Source organism: Leucopleurus acutus (assembly GCF_964270905.1).
Source record: "Leucopleurus acutus genome assembly, chromosome: 3".
NCBI classification, from domain to species: domain Eukaryota; kingdom Metazoa; phylum Chordata; class Mammalia; order Artiodactyla; family Delphinidae; genus Leucopleurus; species Leucopleurus acutus.
Window position 1 is genome coordinate 83,450,635 of NC_139145.1, and position 23,980 is coordinate 83,474,614.

Here is a 23,980-nt window from a genome sequence, read left to right on the forward strand (position 1 = left end):
GAGAGAAGAGACAGACAATAAACCAATAAATACAGTAAATAAGTAAATTATATAGTTTATTAGAGGATGGTAGGTCCTATGGACAAAAGAAAAAGTAGAACACATTAAAGAGGATCAGCTGTGGGGGAGGCAGATTGCAATAGATAGGTAAATTTGGGTAGCCCTCATGAAGATGAAATTTGAACAAAGATTTGTGGTCTGTTCCTTTTTTTCTTTTTTTTAAGCACACTGTTTTCTGGTTCATGAATGTTATTTTCGATTACTATTTTTGAAGTTTTCTTCTGGTCACTGATGCTCAGTTTTATTCAACTTCTTGGGGTTTTTTGTTGTTACTGTTTGTTTGATGTTTGAGTGCTTTTTCCACTCAAATGTCTGGTGATCAATCCTTGGCAGTTTGTTTATTTTTAAAGAGTAAAGCACAAAAACCTCCATGTGTACAAGTGGGGAAAATTGAGTTATCTGGTTTAAAGATGGTCATTTCATTGAAGGAATACCAAACCTCTTAAAGTTCTACATCTTTTCTCTAGGCTTGGTCTGTTTTTCCAGGAAGGAATTCTCAAGTTTTCTGCCAAAGAACATAAGCTTCAAACAGGAAAAGGAGATAGGGACATCAGGGGAAGGGAGTGGATGGTATCTCAACTTTTAGTCTTTAAGTAGACTTTCACTTAAACCCCTTTTCTGTTTGATACCTTACTCCCACTCTCCCACTGTACCTGGTCACCCCAAGTCCAAACTCTAAATGGTTTAATTTTTCAATAAACTTCCTACATCCTGCTAAAGTGGGAAAGAGATATCACCTGAGGGCAGGGGAGAAGGGAATCTGAAATTCCAAATATTCCTCATAGAGAATTTCAACTAACTCTGTTATTTTTTTAGCCCTTTCTTTCATTGCTTCATTCAGAAGTAGTTGAATGAGCCTCTAAGAAGTTCAAAGCTAAAATGCGGTTGTTTCTCATTGGCACTTCCCTCTTTAGGCACTCAGGCTTCAGCTTTCTTAGCTTTGCTAAGTCAAACATCAGTAATCCATTAGCCATATATCATCCAAAAATTTACTAACATCTTTCATCAGTTGCATATCCTCTTCCATTCTCTTTGACTTTGTTAGTTTACACATTTTATATTCCTTCCTTACCATTTTAGTGAGGTTTTGGGGAAATGCAGAGAGACAAATACCAAGTTTAACTGGAGATTCCCCTTCTTCTTTTTTAAGATAAAATAAAAAATAAGGTAAATACTATAATACAGTGGATCTTACTAACAACCTACAAAATAACTGAAAGCTGTTATTAGAAAAACTCCTTAGAAACACACACAAAAAAATCTGGATAAGAGACTATAAATAGCCTTCATTTGTCACATTCTATGATTTATATGGCTAAGTTTTTTAAAAAGGAGTCAGGATTAATTAAAAATAGTATAAAGTGTTACCTGTAAGATTCTAGAAGATCCACAATTTCAGTCTGTCCAAAGTGTTTAGCCCAATCTAAAGCCATCCTGCCAAAATTCAAAGATATCGAATTAAGAAAGAGAAATAATATTCTCAAAATTATAAAACCAGTTACTCATATTTATTCATTCACCCATTAAAGTAGAGATGTATGAGCAATTATTACAAATAGCTTTTAATATAAAGACATATAAGAAATCAAAAGAGATGTGTAGTTATACAAAGATATACAAAGAATGAATGCAATTTAAAATTACCAGCCATTTGATGCTTTAATATGAACATTGGCTCCCATACTAATTAACTGTTCTACTTGACTTGAAAAACCTCGTCCTGCAGCAACCATCAAAGCTGTTGCACTGGTTTCACTATGTCTGTAATCCACTAAAAGAAGGAAAAGATACATAAATGTTACATTTCCAAATTACTTTGGAAAATCATTTTAATTTTCTTGAATGTTAGGAGAATTAACCTGGGACTTGCTCCTTTACCTAAGTGTATAACAGCATTGTATAACCTTTAACTCAGTTGATCCAAGAAGACCTGATACTGATGTGTCCTTAGTATAAGCAGGATGAAATAGGTACTATCAGTTGGAAGGCAGGAGAAGGAAAGATAGTTGTTAATTAAAACAGAAAAGGAAAGCTACTAACTTTGTAGAATCCTTAAGTAATCTTCCTAGATATGCCTTGACCAAATGACAAGATATAATTAAAGAATTAAAAAGTTAATTTTCATCAGTATCTGGTAATGAATGCTTAAAAGGGCAAATGAAAAGTTCAAAATGATTTTCTGAGGTCCTTTTGTTTTGCTTTTATTACCCCATCATGTCAGGTTCTTATTATCTTAGATGCTTAATGAGAATAACACTGGCAGGAAGTTTACTTCCCACAAAACCCTTCCATGAGAAAAAAATTAAACTTTTATTGAATTTAAATTCATTCTTAGAATATATTTCAAGCAATGCAACATACTATAATTACTGAGAACTAATTTTCATAAATTATAAAATTAAAAAATTTCAGAAAGAAATCACCACTGAAAAAAAACCTCTGTAGTAAAATTTAAGATAATTACAAAAGGAAAAATTTAATTTTCCATATATACCCAATTATCCTCATAATTTAACAACCCTCTAAAACATGGTATCCGTTATTAATATAAGCCAACGGTTCTTAAGGTGGGGAGAGGAACCTATGGAGAGAATTACTTCAGGCTTTTTATTTCTGAAAACAGATAGCTATGCCTTACTCCTAGATTAAGATTCAGTAGGTCTGGGATGGCCAGGAACATGCATTATTACAGAGATCTGCAAAGATTATGATTTGTACTCAATATATGGGAATTACTGTTCAACAGAATATTCAGTTAGGGGTATGGATAAGTGTGGGAGTTTGAAAACATCCAAAAATTCTTTAATACTCTTCCCTTCAAGGGGTGGAGCCTAATTCCCTTCTCCTTGAGTGTGAGCTGGACTAAGTGACTCATTCTAGCAAATAGAATAAAGTGGAAAAGATGGTGTGCAACTTTGGAGACTAGGTCACGAAAGGTACCTATAGCTTCCTGCTTGCCTTTTCTTCTTCTCTTCTGAATCACACACTCTGGGAGAAGCCAGCTGCCACATTCTGGGAAGAATAAGGCAATCCTATGGAGAGGTCCAGATGGCGAAGAACTGAGGCCTTCAACCAACAGCCAGAGACAAACTGAGGCCTCTAGCCAACAGCCATATGAGTGAGCCTTCTTGGAAGCAGATCCTCCAGCCCCAATAAACCTTAAGATGACTGAACCCCTGCCAACAGCTTAACTATTACTCCATGAGTGACTAGGAACCAGAACCACTCAGTTAAGCCACTCCCAGATTCTTGACTCTCAGAAACTATGTGAAATAATAGATGTTTCAGGTTGCTAAGTTTGGGAATCATTTGTTATGCAGCAATAGATGATTAGCATCCAGCGTTCCATAGAATGCCTAGTCTTACAAAACCAGCTAATTACTACCTGGTTATACAAGATCACAGAGGGAAATTGATATGATTAAAAAAAAATCTACCAAGCCCAAGGCTTCCTGGATCACATGAAGTATTCTCAACTCTGGTGCCAATTAAGAGTTGAGATTTTAGAAGAGAAATAAAAACATGGGAAGTAAATTACTGTTCATAGAGATACCATAACATTTTAGTTTACTACATACACATGGCCTAAGACATTAGAATACTGGGCTCCGGAAAATGTCCAATAAAACTATAAAGGAGAGGGACCTGGATGGTCATAATGGATGACCATTATCAAAGTAATAGTCTAGTACTCTCTAAAGAAATATCTAGGAAGAGAGTCAAAGATAATACAAAAATACTTTAAAATGTTTTATAAATATTTTAAAGCAACATGTCTCAGAGTTCAAATTTCCTAACTTATGGATAGAAACCTAAATGAAGTAGGCATTGGGCCATATGAGTATCTGTGGGGACCGCGTTCCAAGCACAGAAAACAACAAAAGCAAAGGCCCAAAGGCGGGAATGGGCCATATGAAGAGCATATATGAAGAGCAAGAAGACAAGAGTGGCTAAAGCACAGTGAACAAGGAAAAGAGTAGTAGAAAATGAGATAAAAAAGACTGTCAGAGACTAAATCAGGGAAAGAACTTTGATTTTTATTCAAAGTGTAATTGAAAGCCATGGGACAGCTAAGAGAAGAGAAGTGGCATGATCCAATTTCCTTGTCAAAAGGATCAATCTGATTGTTCTCTGGAGAACAGACTAGTAACATAAGAATAGAAGCAGTTAATAGTCCACTGTAATAGTCCAGGAAAAAATGTTGGCTTTGACTAGGATGGCAGCAGTAGAGGAAGTAAAACATGTGAGATTTGGGATTTATTTAGAAGGTAAAACTAACAAGATTTGCTAATGGATTATATGTGGGGTCTGAAAGCAAAGTCAAAGATGATTTTATATTTTGTTGCCTTAGCAACTAGGTGAATGGTAGTACCCTAGAGTTAGATTCAGTGTGCCTGGGATGGCCAGGCACATGCATTTTTAAAGAGGTCTACAACTGATAATGATCACTAAGGGAACACTAAGGAAAAAACAGGTTGAGAGAGAGGTAGCGAAACAGAGAATCAAGTTGTTTGGGGAATATCTAGTTTTATTCCCCTAACAGACTTCCAACCGGAGATGTCAAGTGGTGAGGTGTATTGAAGTGAGGGGGGAGTTCAGGATTGGAGATGTAAAATTAGGAGTCATTTTAAATAAATATTTAAAGCTTCGACTAGATGAGATCCATCTAAGGAGTAAGTGTAAATAGAAGGAAGGTCTGAGGATTGAGGCCTGGGACATTCCATATTCAGAGGTCAAGAAAAAGAAAAAAATCCTGCCAAGGAAACCAAGACATACCAGCCAGGGTGATGAGAAGAAAATAAATCAAGTATGGAATATCAGAAGTTAACTGAAGAACATGTTTCAAGAAAGGAGTGATCAAGTATAGTAATAATAATGCTGAGAAGTTCAAGTGAGGGGATAAACTACTTGACATCTAAATCCCTTCCAGTAATGACCTTTTATTATCATCATTCTACCTTTTGCCTAAAAGCCTTCAGGGTCCTAAAACTCACCCGATTGCCAATATCCATTATAACCAACTAATGAAATCAGAATAAATCATTAGTGAAAATATGTCATGTGACATAACGCAGGTACATGTGAATCAGAACTTGAACCTATATAACTAAAGGTATACTAAAATTTTCCATTTATTGAATGAATAATCTAGAGTTAAAGTTATTAACATTTTTCCCCTGTTTTGAAATAACAAATCTCTTTGAAAACCCAAGATACTCCAGGGGTAAAGGTGATGCATAGGGGGGAGTATATTTATGTTACAAATTTTATACACATAAAAATACTTTTGCATATAACTGTCATATATTCACAGACCCCATGAAACTATTCTGGAGACATTAAGTTAAGAGTCCCTGATTTAATACAATACTTATCTATTCTACTATGCTAATAAGAAGATCCTGATTTGTACATTTGAAATAGTACTCCAAAAGAACAAAATATTGGTTGTGAACAAAAAGTGAATTTTGAATTTTATGAATTAAGCTACACTTCTATCATAATAAATAACTTCAAGAGTAATACAAAAAACTTAAATAAATTATACTTACCACTAACATTTTCAGTTAAAATAAGGTGAAAGACCTGAGCAAAGGCATCAACATCTTTACGCAGCCATATGTCAGAAAGACAAGCATCCATTTCCTTTATTAACCATGGTTCAAGGCAATTCACATCTTTTTCTGTCTTTAAAAAGAAGCAAAGATTATAAATTACTTAACAGCTTAACCTTTGCTTGCAAAGAACATGAGATGGCCATAACGGCCACAAGAACTACTAACCATTCGGTATTACAGCAAAGGCTTTGACATAAAAATTTCTCATCTCATCACAAACATAATCACTCACAATATTGTACCTTGTTTTCACATTCATCTTTTATCTGAGAATGAGCCTGTCAACAAAGGAGTATGATACAGTCACAATATTAACTGTGCTTCTGACAGAATGTTGCTAAATGTACCTGTCTATCAGTGGTCTTATGTCCCAACTGCACAACAGAGGAAACATCACCTGGAGCTTTTCAACACTGAAGCCACGTCCCACCCCAGAGCAAGTACTTCAGAATCTGTGGAATGGAGGACAGATTCCATAGGACTTTAAAAGTTCCTTAGGGGTTGTTACTGTGCAGCCAGGCTTAAGAATCACTAATTTAGGGACTTCCCTGGTGGCACAGTGGTTAAGAATCAGCCTGCCAACACAGGGGACACAGGTTCGAGCCCTGGTCTGGGAAGATCCCACATGCCACGGAGCAACTAAGCCCGTGCACCACAACTACTGAGCCAGTGTTCTGGAGCCCGCGAGCCACAACAACTGAGCCCATGTGCCACAACTACTGAAGCCCGCATGCCTAGAGCCCGTGCTCCACAACAAAGAGAAGCCACCACAATGAGAAGCCCGCGCACCACAAAACAAAGAGTAGCCCCCACTCGTTGCAACTAGAGAAAGCCCACACCCAGCAATGAAGACCCAATGCAGCCAAAAATAAACAAATAATTAAAAAAAAAAGAATCACTAATTTAAATGGTCAAAATGCTGTTCACTGAACCAAATGGATGTTCCCTGCACTAAATAACAATTTTTAAACATTCTTTAAAAGTACACATTCTTTAAAACTATAGTTCATTTGGATGCATCAGAACTTTAAACACTGGGAGAAAACTGCAAGCATATCTGCATTATGTAGCTTCTCATGCTCAAAAGAGTTAAATTCTTTTTCTAAAAAGTGCATAGTCCCAGCCATCTCACTAATCACCAATGCCTTTTTAAGAATTCTAAACCAGAATCAAAGACCAGAAGGGGCCTAGGAAATTCGCTGGTTCCAGTTTTCAAACAGACTCCAAGGAATCCAAAGTAGCAGAAGCCCCGCTTAGGGGTGGGGATGGAGAGTGATGGATGAGCAGGCAGAATTTCTACAAAATATTTCATTTGTAAAAGATATTGTGGCAAAATAGAAGGGAGAAAAGCAGAGAGAAAAAGAAACTGAGGTCTATAGTGGGTAATTGATTTTACAGATTCACATGGCTTTGTGGCATAAACATCAGTCTTGATTACTTGCCCTAATACCAAGAGGCTTTTCTCAGTTTTTTACTAACTTAGCTTATCTTGCATTGCTTAGCTCATAGGTTCTTAAACTTCTGAGATGATAAAATATCTAGCAATAATAATGTATGTATATATACATAATATCTACAACTATTTTCTTCACAAAATTTATAGAAAATATTGAAATAGTTTTAACTCAGAATGAAACAATAAAAGATGTTGCATTATTTGAAAAAAAAGTGTGCAGAAAATTATTCTGAAAAATGTGTTGTAGTCTAAGATAAACTAAGGGAATTATGCCTTGATAATGAAGTAAAAAATATAATCTCATAAAATGTTCTTTAAATTACACAATTTTCACTCAAAGTAGCAGTGTGAAACCACTGAGGTCTTACCAACTGACTGAAGACGGCGTCACCACCATCATCCAATAAATCATTTTCTTCAGTTACATTTGGGACAGCTCTCTGCCTCTGAGATTCAGGCTTGAAAGTATTCTCTTGAGCTGAGTACCATTCTGTAAGTGTGGTTTGTTGTCTTTCTTCTAAATTAATTACCAAAGAAAATAAGTAAATACTTTGCTTTTTGAAATATATTTCTTTGTTTAAAAAAATTAAGTGAATCTGAAAATACCTAAAAGTTGGCCTTATTTTAAAGTTACTTTTTAAAAATATATTAATTAGGAACATTCAATAAAATGTGTTATGCTGAACCAAAAGGAGACATGAAACTGCTTTATAAAACCTCATCTATTCATCTACTAGTAAGAAGTTTACTTCTGAATCAGGACATAATTTAATGAACAGTATTTTAGCCATATAACAAATACTGTTTAGATCAATGACTAATATTCATATAGCACTTTGTAGAAAATCATTTATTGAATTTCTACCACCATTCTGTTTGAGACACAAGTTATATTCAATTTTCATCTTCAAAAGTTTTGAGAACCAGAAGTTTTATAATTTACATATTAGTGATTCAGCACTGCACTGTGACACAGGCATTGCTAATTGCTTTTTTCAAGTGAAGAATCCAAAGAAGTTAAGATTATTTGTCCAAGGTTATACTAACTAAACAAAGGAATCAAAGCTTGAAGCCAAGTCTTCCATCATGAATAATGTAATTAAAAGTAAGCAAAAGGAACTTAACCTTAATTCAAAAGCTGAGATATAGTATAAATCATAAGAGCTGTATTAATAGGCAAGTAATGTTAAATTCAAAGTACTGATGCAATTCATAACAATATCAAGATTTGAAAAACTCAACAATTATACCAAAGATGAGCCTGTTATTACTCATATGCTACTCTTTTCACTTCCTCACCCACTCCCCACTCCCACTCTATAACATATGCTGGGGACAGCCAGCACAAATCTTCTGCCTCCTTAAAATAGTGGTTGAATATTTGGATACAGACACACTCAGCCTCCTCAACTCTGGCATCCCCTTTCAATTCCTCTCTATAGATTATAACTTCTAGACATAAACCAGAATGTAGAACTTCCATATGGGACAGTATTCTAATATAATATTCTACAACTATACACAGAGAGAAATACTTTCAAGTGTCCTTGTATCTGCATAGTATAAGACTGGAGTACTCCAAAAAGTCAATATCAATAGTAATTTTCTTTTATATTTGTTTGATAAAAAGCTTACCTCGTTGTTTTTCCTTTTTGTATTTTAACATTTCTTTGTTTGTGTATCCAGTAGTTCTTAAAATGTCTTCCAGAAACATTTCTTTTACTTCAAATGGTCTTCCCTGTACTAAATAGGAATTTTTTTAAACAGTCAATTTGCATCTTAGAGATAATTCACATAAAAACATGAGATTCTCAAATTAATAAATCTGAATATTAATCCAAAGGCAATTCCATAGGTCAAGTGATCCTCATATTGTCCTTTAAATATAACTCTGATCTATATTTTAGACAACTGTTCATTTGCATGTTTTTTTCCAGTGTTTACTATTTACTTGATTGTTTGGCATCATGCTAGGCACTAGGAATATAAATGGTAAGCAGAAACAGAATTCCTCCTGCTCTCTTGAAGCTTGAAGCTTGTAATCTAGCAGGGGAATCTGACATTAATCCAATAATCCAAAACATCAATGTAAAAATAAAGTTGTAAAAAGTCCTGTGAGAGAGAAGTACAAGATACCATGACAGTACATAATAGGGGAATTTGAAGGAATCAAGAAAAGCATCTTCACTGAGAAAAATGAGAACCAAGAGAAGGGAGTAAACAAAATAGCTAAGCTACACAGAGAGGAAAGAGTATACTATGAAGAAAAAAACAGTATGTACAAAGCCCCTATGGTGGGAAAGAGTATGATGTTCTCAAGGAACGAAAAGGCCAAGCTAGTTGGAACATGATGTGAAGAGGGGTGTGAAGAAGGGATTGTAGTTCAAGATGAGGCAGAAGAAATAGATAAGTCTTATTAAGGGTTTAGGTCTTTATTCTGAGGTAAAGGTTGTTCAAAGTTTCAAGCTCATGAGAGTATTTAACATCATCAAAATTCCACTTCAGAAATCTGGCTGAAAATTCCACGTTGGCTGCAACATGGGGAATGGATTTAAAAGAAACCAGAGTGGATGAAACAGACCAGGTAGGAGCAATTACAATAGTTCACGATGAAGAGGACAATAACCTGAACAAGATTGGTGATAGTAAAAATGGAAGGAGACAGACAGACTAGATAGATGGGAAGTAAAATCCACAGAACTCAGCATTAGATTGGATATGGAAGAATGATAAGGAAGTGTCAACCACAGTTCTTGAAAGTCTGGCTTACAAAACTCAATGGATGATGTTGTCATTTTCTGAGGCTGACAAGGAAAGCTAAAAGAAAAACAGGTTGGCTTGTGGGAGCCGGGGTTTGGTCAAATGTTAGGTGCCAAAATGACCTTCAATTAGCAGATGCATAAATTTTATGTGCCTTACCACCCAGTAATATTATGAGCAAAAAGTCTTACAGGTTTATGACTTAGGTGATTAGGTCAATGGTATGATTAACCAAAACAGGCAACACAAGAGAAGCAGATTTTTTAGAAAGGATTAAGTATTCAGTTTGGGCATATTAGAGGGGAACTGCTTATAAGCAACCAAGTCCAAAGCTCTGGAGAACAGTTTGAACTGGGAAATAAAGATTCAGGAGTCATCAGTGCAAGAGAAAGTAGAAGGCAAGGTCAAGAATGAGATCTTCCAGGAAAACTAACTGTGCACCCCCAGTACCTAGTAGAGAACAGCATAGAGCAGGAAAGAGAGAAAAAGCAAAGAAATCAAAGGTAGGGAAAGGGGATGGGGAAGGGCGGGGAAGGGCAGGGAAGGGCAGGGAAGGGAAGGGAGGGGAAGGACGAAAGGGAAGGGGAGGGAAGGGAGGAAGAGGAAAAAAATGGGTCATGGGAAAAATCCTCAAAAATATCAATATTTAAGCACCATGCAAAAGAAGAGAAGCCCACAGAGGAGACCAAGAAAGTACAGGCTGTAATACAGAATGAGACTTAGGATGTAGTTCTGGCAAATAAATTATGGGATACGAGCATTTCACAAAAAAAGGGTAACGATTATGAGAAATACTACGGAAAATATAAGTAAGATTTTTATGTAAAATTAAATCAATTTCAAAACAATACTGGTAAGAATGCACAAATGAATAGCCCCATAAGCTGCAGAAATGTGAATCATTTCAGCCTTTTGAAAAAGTAAAATGACAAAACCATCTTACTGTTAAAATTAAAAATAGATACATTCTTTTACTCAACAATTTCACTTTCAGGAATCTATCCTTAGAAATAAGAGCACCAATATATAAGAATATATGTAGAAGGATGCTCATAACAACGATGTTTATAGTAGGGGAAAGGGAGAATCCAGGACCAATCTAATGTCCAAATATTAAGAAATGGTTAAATAAATCATGGTACATTCATACTAGGAAATATAAAAGCAGTTCTTCAATATAATGAACTACATCTAGAGCTTCTAAACTGGAGACCTGTTCATGATATACTGTCATATGAATAAAGCAAACTGCAAAACATTGTATATGGCATGTGCCCATTTATGTAAAAACCATTTTCTATAAACCCAATATATATGTATATATTTACATATGTTGTATGAGCATGGACAAGGTGAGACAGGATATACACTAGGCTTCAACATCAAGTAATCTCAGGGAAGAAAAGATATGAAATGAAAGGAAGACAGGTGATTGTGAACTTTTTCCCTGAATGTCTGTACTATTTCACTGAGGTAAACACATACAACTTTTCCAATTTTTGAGGAGGAAATCAATAATTTTTTTAAAGATTGGTGGAAAAACCAGATTTGATTAAAGGATAAGGACAAAATTTAAGTGGCAACATATTTAGAAGTACATGGGAGGTAAACACGGGCATTAAGACTACTCTTTGAAAGAGTCTAGCAATAAAGGCAAAGCTATAGGACAGAATTTAAAGGGGAATACAAAATAAAGCATATCTCCTTTTAAGACTAGAGAACAGGCTCACTACACAATACCAAAGAGTTGTAGATGGAAAAGGAGAGGATGAAAATATATAGATATGACTGATTAAGCATATTTCAGAGAAAACATAAACAGATGCTCTATACATCAGAACATTCCCCAATTTCTATTATAATAAATAAAATCAAGCCAAAAACGTATTCTTTCATACAAATCCTAGAAGAAATCTGACAGTTTAACTTACTGTATGTCACTGGACAACTCCCGAAATATCTCATAAAAAGATTTACATCTAAGGCAGCACTAGAAAGAACTAGTTTCAAAGTTGGGTACTTCTGCAACAAATCTCTTAACTTTGTAAGTAGAAAATCACTAAATCGATCCCTTTCATGTACTTCATCCTGCAATAAACAAAAACAAAACCATGGAACAGTTAAAATACAAAAATAAAGTCTTTAAAATTATGGAGCTGCTGGGTTTCACACTAATTCAAGTTAAATGTGGACACAGCCAATTAGTGAAAATGTTGTATTATGGACAATTTAGAAATAATCAGACATTAACGACCTACTGTGGGTAACAAAACACTGCCCTTTTTCCCACAAAAACTACAACAAATGCTGAATTAGTGGAGTCTAATTTAATGTAATTTTAATAAATACAAAATCTATTTTAATATGCTTCTGTTAGCATCAGGACCAGGTGCATCCTGTGGTTTGAATGCACAGAACTAATAAGTTTCCAAAAGCTGCTCTATCACAAGCTTATAAAACTTAATCTAAGTTTTCTGACACAAACTGGATAAAAGCTTAGAATTCTTTAACAAGGTGGTAATTCATCTACTTATTTCATCAGGAGCTAGTTAATTTAGCAGCTTAACCATGAAGTTAAATGACTTTAAAGTATGCCTCTAAGATTTGGAAGAGAAATCAGATGACTAAACACAGAGAAAAAAGAAAACTTTCACCATTCTGGAGAACTCTTAAAATACGTGTGCCATTTTCATATATAAAAAGCACTTTTTAAAAAACTATCTACTTATTTTATTCTCACTCATCAAACCTGATGGTAAGAATATCTTTATTTAATATAAAATATTTATTTCTAACAATTATGGACAATAAAAAGTAACTTGAGGGACTTCCCTGGTGGTCCAGTGGTAAAGAATCCACCTTACAATGCAAGGGACATGGGTTCGTTCCCTGGTCAGGGAACTAAGATCCCACATGCCGCAGGACAACTAAGCCCGCACGCCACAACTACTGAGCTCCTGAGCCTCAACTAGAGCCCACATGCTCTGGAACCCGCACGCCACAACTACAGAGCCCACATGCCCTGGAGCCTGCACACCACAACTAGAGAAGAGAAAACCTGCAGGCCACAACTAGAGAGAAGCCTGCTCCACAACGAAAGATCCTGCATGTCTCAACGAAGATCCCGCATACTGCAACTAAGACCCTAAGATCCGACACAGCCAAAAATAAATTAAATAAATAAATCTTTAAAAATAAAAAATAAAAGTTTAAAAAAAAGTAACTTGATTAGAATAGCCTGTTTTAAAAAAATTGGTTCTCATTTATATCCTACTCTAAAAATTTAATTAGATATTTAAATTTAAATATTCTTACCACAATAACATGTGTCACAGTTGACAATGAACTATCTCCTGCCATCAGAGTACGAAGCAGTACCCCATTGGTGCAAAATGTCAGAAGTGTCTTTGGAGAAACCCTTTTTAAAAAATCAAAAAAGTTCACAATTACAAATCTTTTATGTAATTAAAACAAGGTCATATATTAAATGCTAGTGTCCTTTGTACTTTAATAAGTTACTAATATAACAGTGTACTAGTATATATGCTTTATTAGCAAAGTTATGTGAAATATGTATTTTATGCCTGATAATCTCACAAATTTATTATTACTAACAGCCTTTTATTAATTTAGTAATTATTTTGTTAAAGAACTTAAAAAGATTTTTTTTAAAGATCTCAAACATTTTTTACTTGGGGGAAAAAAGTGTATCATAAATGAGATTAGCTTTTTGAATCACTATATCCAAATAACTGTGAGCAAAGAAATGGTACTACTTCTCAAGAAGGTACTACTAGCATTACTACTACTAATAATAATAATCAATTCAGTCACTAACATTTACTGAGTGCTTACTATAAACTTCACATCAAACCTGTGCTCTAGATGCTTTCATTAGCCCCATCTTATAGATGAGGAAACTAAGACTCAAAGAGGTGAAATAACTTGCACTTTATCATGAAACTATGAAACAGGATTTCTATCTACGGCCCAAACTCTTTTTCAAGCTATTTATTTATTCAAAACCTCACTAAGTTTAGACATGAGCTCAATGGCCTATTATAAACTTACTTGGAGCAAAATGATCATCTAACTTTTCAACTAACACATGCTCTATATTTAGTGAAATATAAATATTTAGTCTTTTCTGAGAATGATAAAAAGCTACAGGTGAATTGTCTTTACCTGCTTTCTAAACGGATCTGATACCCAATTGTCTGACCAATCCTTTCTCTTCTCTCTGCAGCAACTCTTTCAGCCACAGCAATAGCTGCTAATCGTCTTGGTTGAGTACAAAATATACGGCAGGGGATACCATTTTTAAAGCAATCATCTAAAAGGAACTGAGGAATCTGAAACAAATTTTAAAGTACTATAAGACAACATAATTGTATATTCAGAAAATCCATGTCAATCAACTGAAAAACCATCAGAACTAAAAAAGTTATGTAACATGTCCAAACATAAAATAATCATAAAACCAACAACTTTCATGTAACTGCTAATAATCAGCTAAAAAATGTAATTTAAAAAGATCTTGTTCACAATAGAAACTAAAACACTTAAAAACAGAATTATAAAGAAATAGTTAAGGTTTACATGAAAAAGATTATAAAACACTACTGAAAAACCAAGATTATAAAACACTACTGAGAAACATAAAAGACGGGAATATACTAGAAAAATACAACATATTACTGGATAGGAATAATCAATATTGCAAAAATGTCAATTCTCCCCAAGTTATCCTATAAAGTCAATGAAACAACAATCAAAATTCCATTGGAATTTTTTAAATAGTGAAAAATATAAAGAAACCAGAAATAGCCTAATACCAGGATTGCAGACACTTTTCTATAATTAAATTTAAACAGGTCAGAAAGATTTAAAAAGTAAAAGTCTTCCCCACCCATACTACTACCAATAGTCCTCTCCATGAAAGTAACTACTGTTAATTTTCTTATAAACTCTTTTGGGGAAAAAAAAAGTTTATACAACTTAAATTATTTGTGTATATAAACAGGTTTTTATTCACACAAAGTCATTATTATACTTAATGTTTGTAATTTGCAGATGTCACTTAATAACACATCAGATCTACCTAATCCATTTTAATAGCTGCACATTCCATCTTATGGATGTGCTATAACTTAACAAATATGACTATACATTAAGTAATTTCCAGTTTGTTTAGGCTTGTTACTTTTGATGCTGTTGCTTACTATTAAAAAGAATGCTGCAGTGAACATCTATCTTCACATACTTACGCAAAGACAAATATATGTGGAGTCAAAGAGTATATAAATTTAAATTTTCATAGAAAAATTATCAATCTGCTCTTCAAAACAATTTATACTTTTACCAACAGAGCAGAAGATGCTGTTTTCCCAACACCTATGCAAATGCTGGATTTCATCAATTTTTAAATTTCAGCCAATCTAATAGTTGAAAAATATAATTATTGTTTTGATTTCATTTCTTTAACTATGAGTGAAAAGGACATCTTTTCATGTACGTCTTACCCTCCAGGATTTTTTAAAATTTGACCAGTTCATTCGGAAGCATAAATGCAAACAAACTGCTAAGAAATATCTAAAAAGAGAAGCTAATAATAAAGAGGAATATTATGCTACATACTGTAAAACTACAAAATTCAAAAAGTGAGACCTTGGTTGAGGAACAGATAATTAAAAATACATAACAAAAATTCTAGAAATATACCCAGGTACTACAGAAATTTAGTATTTGATCAAAAGTAGTATGCACCCCAATGTTCACAGCAGCACTATTTACAATAGCCAAGACATGAAAGCAACCTAAGTGTCCATCAACAGATGAATGGATAAAGATGCGGTGGGTATATATGTGTATATATGTGTATATATATATATATATATATATATATATATACGTATATACACACACATACATATACACACACACACACACACACACAGGTACACAATGGAATATTACTCAGCCATAAAAAAAGACTGAAATGTTGCCATTTGCAGCAATATGGATGGACCTAGAGAATATCATACTAAGTAAGTCAGACAGAGAAAGACAAATATTATATGATATCACTCATATGTGGAATCTAAAATATAATACAAATGAGTCTATTTACAAAACAGAAACAGACTCAAAGACAGAGAAAACAAGCATATGGTTACCAAAGGGAAAAGGGAAGAAGGGATAAGTTAGGAGTATGGGATCAATAGATACACACTACATAAAATAGATAAGCAACAAAGATTTACTATATAACACAGGGAACAATATTCAATATCTTGTAATAACCTATTATGAAAAATAATCTGAAAATATATATATATATATATAACTGAATCACTTTGCTGTACACCTGAAACTAACACAATATTGTAAATCAACTATACTTCAATTTTTAAAAAGTAGTATCTTAAAATCGGGGGAAGGGATTATTAAATGAAAATTATATTGGAACACTAGATACTAACATATTGGAACACTAGATACTAACATAAGGAAAAAAGTTAGATTCCTAACTGATATGACACAATAAAATAAACTCCGGATGGATTTTTAAAACTACAAATATAAAAGTATTAGAATAAAATATTTGTAGGAAAATGTTTTTTAATCTTGGGGTAGAAAGTGATTTTCTGAGTATGGCATGAAGCCCTAAAAAAAGGCTGACAGATTTGACTAAATAAAAATGTAAAACTACTAATCAAGATACCATAAGCAAAGCTAAAAAAGCAACCAAAAAATTGTGAGAAATTGTTTTTAAGATATATAACACATAACAGCCATGTATCCATAATGTACAAAGCATTATTAAAAATAAATCCAAAATGATTAAACCTAAAGAAAAATAAGATATAAATAAGTAACTCACAGAATATAAATAGATAATAAGCAAACGAAAAGATACTCAACTAAGAATCAGAGAAATGCAAATTAAAACATTATTTTTTGCTTATCAGATTGATAAAGGTAAAAAATAAATTATATCCATTGTTACCTAAGTTTTAGAGAAATGGGAACTTTCAATACATTCAATACTATTTTAATACGATAAGTCTTTTTTGAATTAACAGACAGTAACTGTTAATCTAGCTACTAAAATTTTAAATGCAATATTTTTGATCCAGCATTTCCACTTCTAGGAATTTATCCTATTAAAACATTCCCACAAATTAGAAAAGAAATATTAGGATGCAATATAATAAAGTAAGTACAGAGTAAGATTCCTGCTCTGCCACTTCCTAGTTATGTGAATTTGGGTAGATTAACATCTGTAAGTTTTAGTTTTTATTCCACATCTGTAAAAAGAGATAATAACAAGCCTACATATCTTGGGTTAATAAGAGGTTTAATTAAGATAACTGTTGTAAAACTTCAGCACGCAGTAAACAGTCATTTATTTTATCACTGTTATTACAAAAATGCTCAGGAATGCTACTCAACTGTTTAAAAAATGAGGTCTATCGCTAGGTACTAACACAGAAAAATATCCAATATCTATTAAGTGAAAAAAGCAAGATGCAAAGCGTATACATATTATCCCATGTTTGTTTTAAAAATAATCTATATCAATACTGTAAAGAGAACAAAAACAAAACAAACAATCCCCCGAAAAACCCAGAAACATATACTCCAAGTTTCTGACAATAAACCAGGGAGAAATATAAAAACATTATATTTTCTATAATGTTTGAATTTTATATAATGAACATTCAAAAGGCAAATAGGGGTTTCCCTGGTGGCGCAGTGGTTGAGAGTCCGCCTGCCGATGCAGAGGACACGGGTTCGTGCCCCGGTCCAGGAAGATCCCACATGCCGCAGATCCGCTGGGCCCGTGAGCCATGGCCGCTGGGCCTGCGCGTCCGGAGCCTGTGCTCCGCAACGGTAGAGGCCCGCGTAACGAAAAAAAAAAAGGCAAATAACTTCCTAACGCTCCCAAAGGAAAGATGAAAATGGCTAATGATATTAACTTCAAACTGTCATGTTTGTATTTCATAGGACAGGAACATTAGTAATTTTACTTGAACTCCTTGAACAAGATACAATTATTTCTTAGGTTTAAACCCATTTAGATTAATAGTTTCTTTTGAAAAGCAAAGAGAATAATATTTAATTCCTAACTAAATTCTCCAGATCTTTTCATACCTAGTAAAATGATACACACAATTGTGAAAATAGACATCCATAATTCCAGTATACAAATATCCTTAGGAAGAACACTCAAATAATTTAAATAAAACCATATTTGTTATATTTTATCAAAACTTTCATTATCTCTATTTGATATAATTAAAATGGCTACAATTAACATCAACTGGCAAAACTTTCTAATACTAAAACAATTATAACAATCTAAGACATCTGAACAGATTCTTTGGCATGACTCCATGGAATTTCACTTAATCATAATCATGTTGAAGAAAAATCTTATACATTGTCTTCATATAAAAATTTCATCACGTTTGTAATTAGTTTTATAGGCTCAAGTTTTAGGTATAACGAGTTGCACTTCTGTGCAAATGATTAAGTCCCACAAGTAAATAACTGATGAAGTTTATAGTCAACCTCTCCTACCACCTTGCCTTATTTACCTAACTTTATGAAACCAACCAATATAAGCATAGGAAATCTTAAGCAACTGTCAAAAGCAAAGCAAATTTATTTGTCCATAAAAGAGAAGAAGAAAATGTAAAATTATACTGACTATTCTATCTGCACCTCAATCAAAAGCAAAGTAATTTTACTGTTTCAACGTGCTAACATGTTAAAGAATATAAACAAGAAAAGGTCATATCATTGTACCATGCTTACTTCCAACCCTGTCAGCCTATGAGTGAAACTTCATAACAATGAAGTACTATGATTCTAAACATCCAAGTCAAACATGTCATATTAATCCCACTTTATGTTAACTTTATATTAACACTTCTTGTTGTTATCGATATTACTTTTAATTTAGCTACGTAAAAACACTATGCTAGGCACTTCACAGACATTACCTCTAAACCCCACCTCGAATGGTAGCAACTGTTAGTACCATTTTATAAATGAGGACTCTGGCTTCAAGAGTTACAAGTCTAGCCTAAAATTTCACATTCAATAAATGTGGAAGCTGGAATCTGAACTGAAGGTCAAAGTCCATTTTCCTTTCATGATACCAAATCACAACCTCACCTCTGTTTAAATAAAGCCCTTATGTACTAATTTAAAAATAAATATTTTAAAATATTACCTTTCTACAAATTCTCAAAATGTACTTCCAGTAATAATTTATTTCTGAAATAACCATTAAAATAAACAAAAGTTTGTTTTTTGTTAAAATACATGTAGTGTAAATTTGATATAAAACTATCACGAGATAAAATAATTTTTTCTTCTATAAACAACAAAGAAGAAACAAACCTGTGTAGTCTTTCCAGACCCAGTTTCTCCTACAATCAAAACTACTTTATTTTCCTTAATTATTTTAACAATTTCTTCTTGTTTCTCAAACACTGGCAGAGACTGCCTGAAAGAATCAAATTCAGATTCTCCTCTTTTCACTGGAATCTGAGATATGCCACTGTTGAGTCGCCCACTTGTCTTGCTCATTTCCCGGTTTTCTTTGAAAATGAATAAGAGAACAAAAAAATTTATGATCAACAATAAAAAGAGTTAAAAAACAAAAATAAGTAATTTCTAATGTAATTCCTTTCAAGTGCTTCTTCTCTACTCAGTCTAAAGCTAAAAAGCAATGCCTCAGCTGTTATACTGCCACACAATATTCTTAGAGAATGTTACACATTTTTATATCAATCAGAAGGCAAATTTCCCAAAAGTATTTCTGGTGCACAATGTTTAAAAATGAACAAAAATCAATCATTCAAAAATCATTAAAAATAAAACCCAATTTTGATATCCTAAAATAATTTTCAGCCTGTTTCTATCAATTATAACACAGAAAATTATAATTTTAGAGTAGGAAACAATGTATATTATACTTATAAATTCTGTTACATACAGTATGAAAACACATATGAAAAATAAAAAACCCTCTATGTTCAAAGTTAGCATGTAAGATCATGTGATCAAACAGAATAATATGTGTAAATATAAGGTCCTAATGCTTAACAAATCTCCTAATTGTGCATTTTAGCCAACATCTACATTTAAGCAGATAGGAATACAAAAGGCATGATGTGTTTTATACTCTTCACATAACTCAAAATATTTTTATGTGCATGTATTTTTAAAACTCCTTGATAGCTAGCACCATCCATTTCTACATTCTGCAAACATACTCCACCAATAGAAATTATGCAGATTCTTTCACTGGAGATAATAAAAGAAATAACTTTCTCATTAGAAAAGTTATTTTTCCAAATAGTAAAATTACTTCATTTTATAACCTAAATATATTTATTTATCTACCTTTGAGCAAGTTAATGTACTGAAGACTCTGTCCTGTCTCTTCCCAGAAGCTAAAGTCCCAATTCAAAATCCCACTCATTAGTAAGTCACGGCAGCATAATATAGGAAAGTTCAGACTTTGGAGTCACATCCCAGCTTTGTGGTTTACTGGCTGGTTGAGTGGCCTTGAACAAATTTAACTGCTCTGAGCCCCAGTTTCTTCACCTGTGAAATAGGGGAAATTCTTACCTTGCAAGGGTTGCTATGAGGCTCTATGTAGAGTTTAGTATACTGTCTAGCACACAATAAGTGCTCAATAAATGTTTAGCTATTACTGTAACACTTTACAAAAAACCCGAACTTAATGACATGCCTTAACACTGCAATTCATTCCAAAATCTTCACAACTCTTAATCATTTCTAACCAACTATTCAAATTGAGAAATCATATTTCATGTTAGTTTTTAAAAATAAATTTTAAGTGGAAAAAGAACAGTCAAGAAATAATAGGATAAACAAGGAAGCTCCCCAGAAAATACATACCAGCTTCAACTGCAAACACATTTCCTCTTTCTGTTTTAGGCAGAAGTTCAGTACGCTCTTTACTGGTGACAGGAAATCTTTGAATTAGGCTCCTAACAGCATGTTTTGTATTATGAGTCAAATTACAGGTCATCATTGCATGAGCTGTTTCTGATCCATCTTTCTTCTTCACAGTTAGGTATCTACTTGCTCCCTTTCTGAATATTAATAAAAATCATTTATTTACTATATATAGTCAATTTGTTCACATATGATGTATGGCTACTTAGAAAACATGTCTCAAGCAAAACACTGAAAAAGATCAAAATGCTCTGGGATAAGATGCTGGAAATCCCAGAAAATTCAGTAAAGAGGAATTTAATGCTAAACTGTCCACAAGACCATTTTCAATTAAAATTTCAAAATGCTGCAAATCCAATTTTAAATCAGCAAAAAAAAAAAGGCTTACTTACCCTTAAGTGTTAAAGTTTGTCTTAGCAGGCTTCATGGTGGATGAAACATCACCAGTTAATACATGCTGGGAAACATATAGAGGGAGAAAATCAATTTGAACAATAGAATCTAAAATTGATAATGAAAACATTATGGTGGTCCAATTATAACAGTGGTCCAGACTAATATATCCCACTGAATGTTTCTCCAGTATGCTGGTAATGTCACACTCCCATGAAAACCTGTTAAGAAAGCCAAGTTTAGTGGTTGGACCAAAAAAACATAAATCAGCACTACTGATAAGTATTTTCAGATGTATACTGGGGAAAAAAAAAAAGTTTTTCAAAGCTTCTGACTCTAGCCTTCAATTATAAGGTAATGATGATTTATAACTGTTCTCAAGTTACCTGATGTAGGTATATTTACTTCTTTAAATGGTCCTAATTATGTCTTTGATGACTTATGTAGCTTTAGGAGTACTAAGTACAATGTTATACACACAGGAAGTCCTCAAATGTATTTTGAATGATTTAATAATACATGTCTATAATCTAGTACAATGTAGTACTGTAAAAAGCTTGGGTTATGAAAGCAAACAGACTTGGATTTGAATCCTATCTCTACCACCTACTAGCTGTGGGACCACAAGCAAATTATTTAATAGCTCTGAGCCTAAGATGATGATAATAATAATAATAATAATAATAATAATAATACCTGCCTCAAAAGACTCTTCATATGATTAAATAAGATAATGCATGTAAAGGGCAGTATCTGCTACAAAGTACACATTAAATAAATGAAAGCTATTATTATAATTATAGCCAGGAAAAAATATCGTTTCTTGTACCAAAAAGAGTTACACAAAACATTTCATAAAATGTTTTGCCATTTGTTAATGCCACTATCATATTATAGAAATGAGCAACAAAGCCACAAATACAATGAAAATTATATATATAATTTTACTAATTCTAAATTAAATTTTAGAATTTTCCTAATTCCTAAATCTAATTTAAATATTTTCAACAATATCTTCACTATAGAGTGACATGAAACTGAAGATTAACCTATACAGCCTTAGCTATCTAAGTGTTCTAAGTGAGGCTTTCAATTTACCAAGATTTTTAATTTCTGGAAACTCCTCAATGAATTATACCCTTTCTATGCCATCATCTACTCCTGGACAAGGGCTTAGTGATGCTTAAATGATGGCATAAAGATGAGCATATTAAAATCTAACTGATCTAGAAATTTTAGTCATTTCCATGGTAAATCAGAATTATTGGATTCTAGAGATGTTCTCTGTAGTAGGTTCTTTTCCCATGGACTTTTCTGAAACCTCAGTACAGTCATGATAGACTCAATCACTCATTCCCCTTCTGTTCCATGTACTTCATAAAATTTTAACTATAGAAGGCCAGAAGTGTGCTGAAATGAGCACTAGAGCAACAGTCAGGAGGCTTGTGTTCAGCTAGTAATAATCTTTCAATTAACTAGCTATGTGATCAAAAATAAATCATTTTACTTCTCTGACACAGAATTTTAAAACCTCTAATATTTCTATCAGCTCCAAGATGCTTTAATTTTCTCAAAAATCATCTCAGGAAAGTTTTGCTATATTTCACCTTTAATTTTATTTTATTCATTCATTCAATCATAATCATTCATCATATATTGATTACATACTGTATGCCAGGCACTATGCTAGAAGCTACGATTACAAAGTTGAGGAAAATATACTCTTTCCTCAATAAGTTCACAACTAAAATAACAGGTCAGATTGAAACTTTCCTAACATAGGTTGCCTAATAATAATTCAGCATTAATCTATAACAATAACTCATACTAAGCAAGTGTGAGTACTTAGTCATTACCATTTACAATTTACTAAATTCAGTTTGAACCCAGATGGTGGGACAGAAAGAGAATATCAACTTGATAGTTTTTATGTTTTAGTAAAAAAATTCTATTAGTGCTATTAGGGCTCACTCCTACCCCATTCAGCACCACAGTGACACTGATATATAATTTAAAAATTAGTGAAATTTTGGCAAAATATTCACCTCATTATTGTGTGGATGAAAACATTCAATATAGTAGAGTTGTCCTACTATGTAAACTAACACACTGAAATCTCATCATCATGCTTTCATTCCAAGGTAACCAACACTATAATTTGATGAATATCTAGTAGTTCCCTTTACACAGCAAAATTGACTAGAAACTACCTGCACAACATGGAAAAGATGCTAGATAAATGAACTTCACAAGAATTTTTTTAAATAATAACATGTAAGCCCTATATGCCATATTTAAGTATAAAAGTAAATGGCCTACAAATACAGATAAGAACATCACAACTTCTAACTTTCAAAGGGAAAAGTAATCATGCATGTTATAATGAAGTTATGACATTTCAATAGCTTCTTCTTTTTAAAGAAAAATGATGATATAACTAATCAAATTTGATGCAATTTTAATATTAATAAATGTTTCATTTACACAGCATGTTTCAGAGTAATCTACCTCAAATACAACCATACACCTTGCTATTCCCCACTTTACAAACCTGAGAACAGTTTAAAAATCTGCTAAAGAGCCAAAATCTGAAATCACTGCTTAAAAAGCTCACAGCCGCCAAGGAGCTAATGCCTCTAAAAAAATACACATTTGTTTGATGTCTAGTATATACTTAATTTCATATCCC

At 33.1% G+C, this 23,980-nt stretch overlaps 1 protein-coding gene across 3 annotated transcripts in view; it reads right to left on the reverse strand.

Annotated features, from left to right (window-relative positions):
• Positions 1-23,980, reverse strand: part of YTHDC2 (YTH N6-methyladenosine RNA binding protein C2) — a 73,922-nt gene that overhangs the window by 44,269 nt on the left and 5,673 nt on the right. For all 3 annotated transcript variants that reach the window (XM_082837280.1, XM_082837279.1, XM_082837278.1), the window contains exons 3-12: positions 20,839-21,035; positions 19,309-19,508; positions 14,080-14,246; positions 13,210-13,312; positions 11,826-11,982; positions 8,770-8,877; positions 7,503-7,651; positions 5,613-5,748; positions 1,705-1,831; positions 1,429-1,494 (exon numbers count right to left, since the gene is read on the reverse strand). In XM_082837280.1, the coding sequence (XP_082693406.1) occupies positions 1,429-1,494; positions 1,705-1,831; positions 5,613-5,748; positions 7,503-7,651; positions 8,770-8,877; positions 11,826-11,982; positions 13,210-13,312; positions 14,080-14,246; positions 19,309-19,508; positions 20,839-21,035 (1,410 nt within the window). The remainder of the gene's footprint in view (positions 1-1,428; positions 1,495-1,704; positions 1,832-5,612; positions 5,749-7,502; positions 7,652-8,769; positions 8,878-11,825; positions 11,983-13,209; positions 13,313-14,079; positions 14,247-19,308; positions 19,509-20,838; positions 21,036-23,980) is intronic.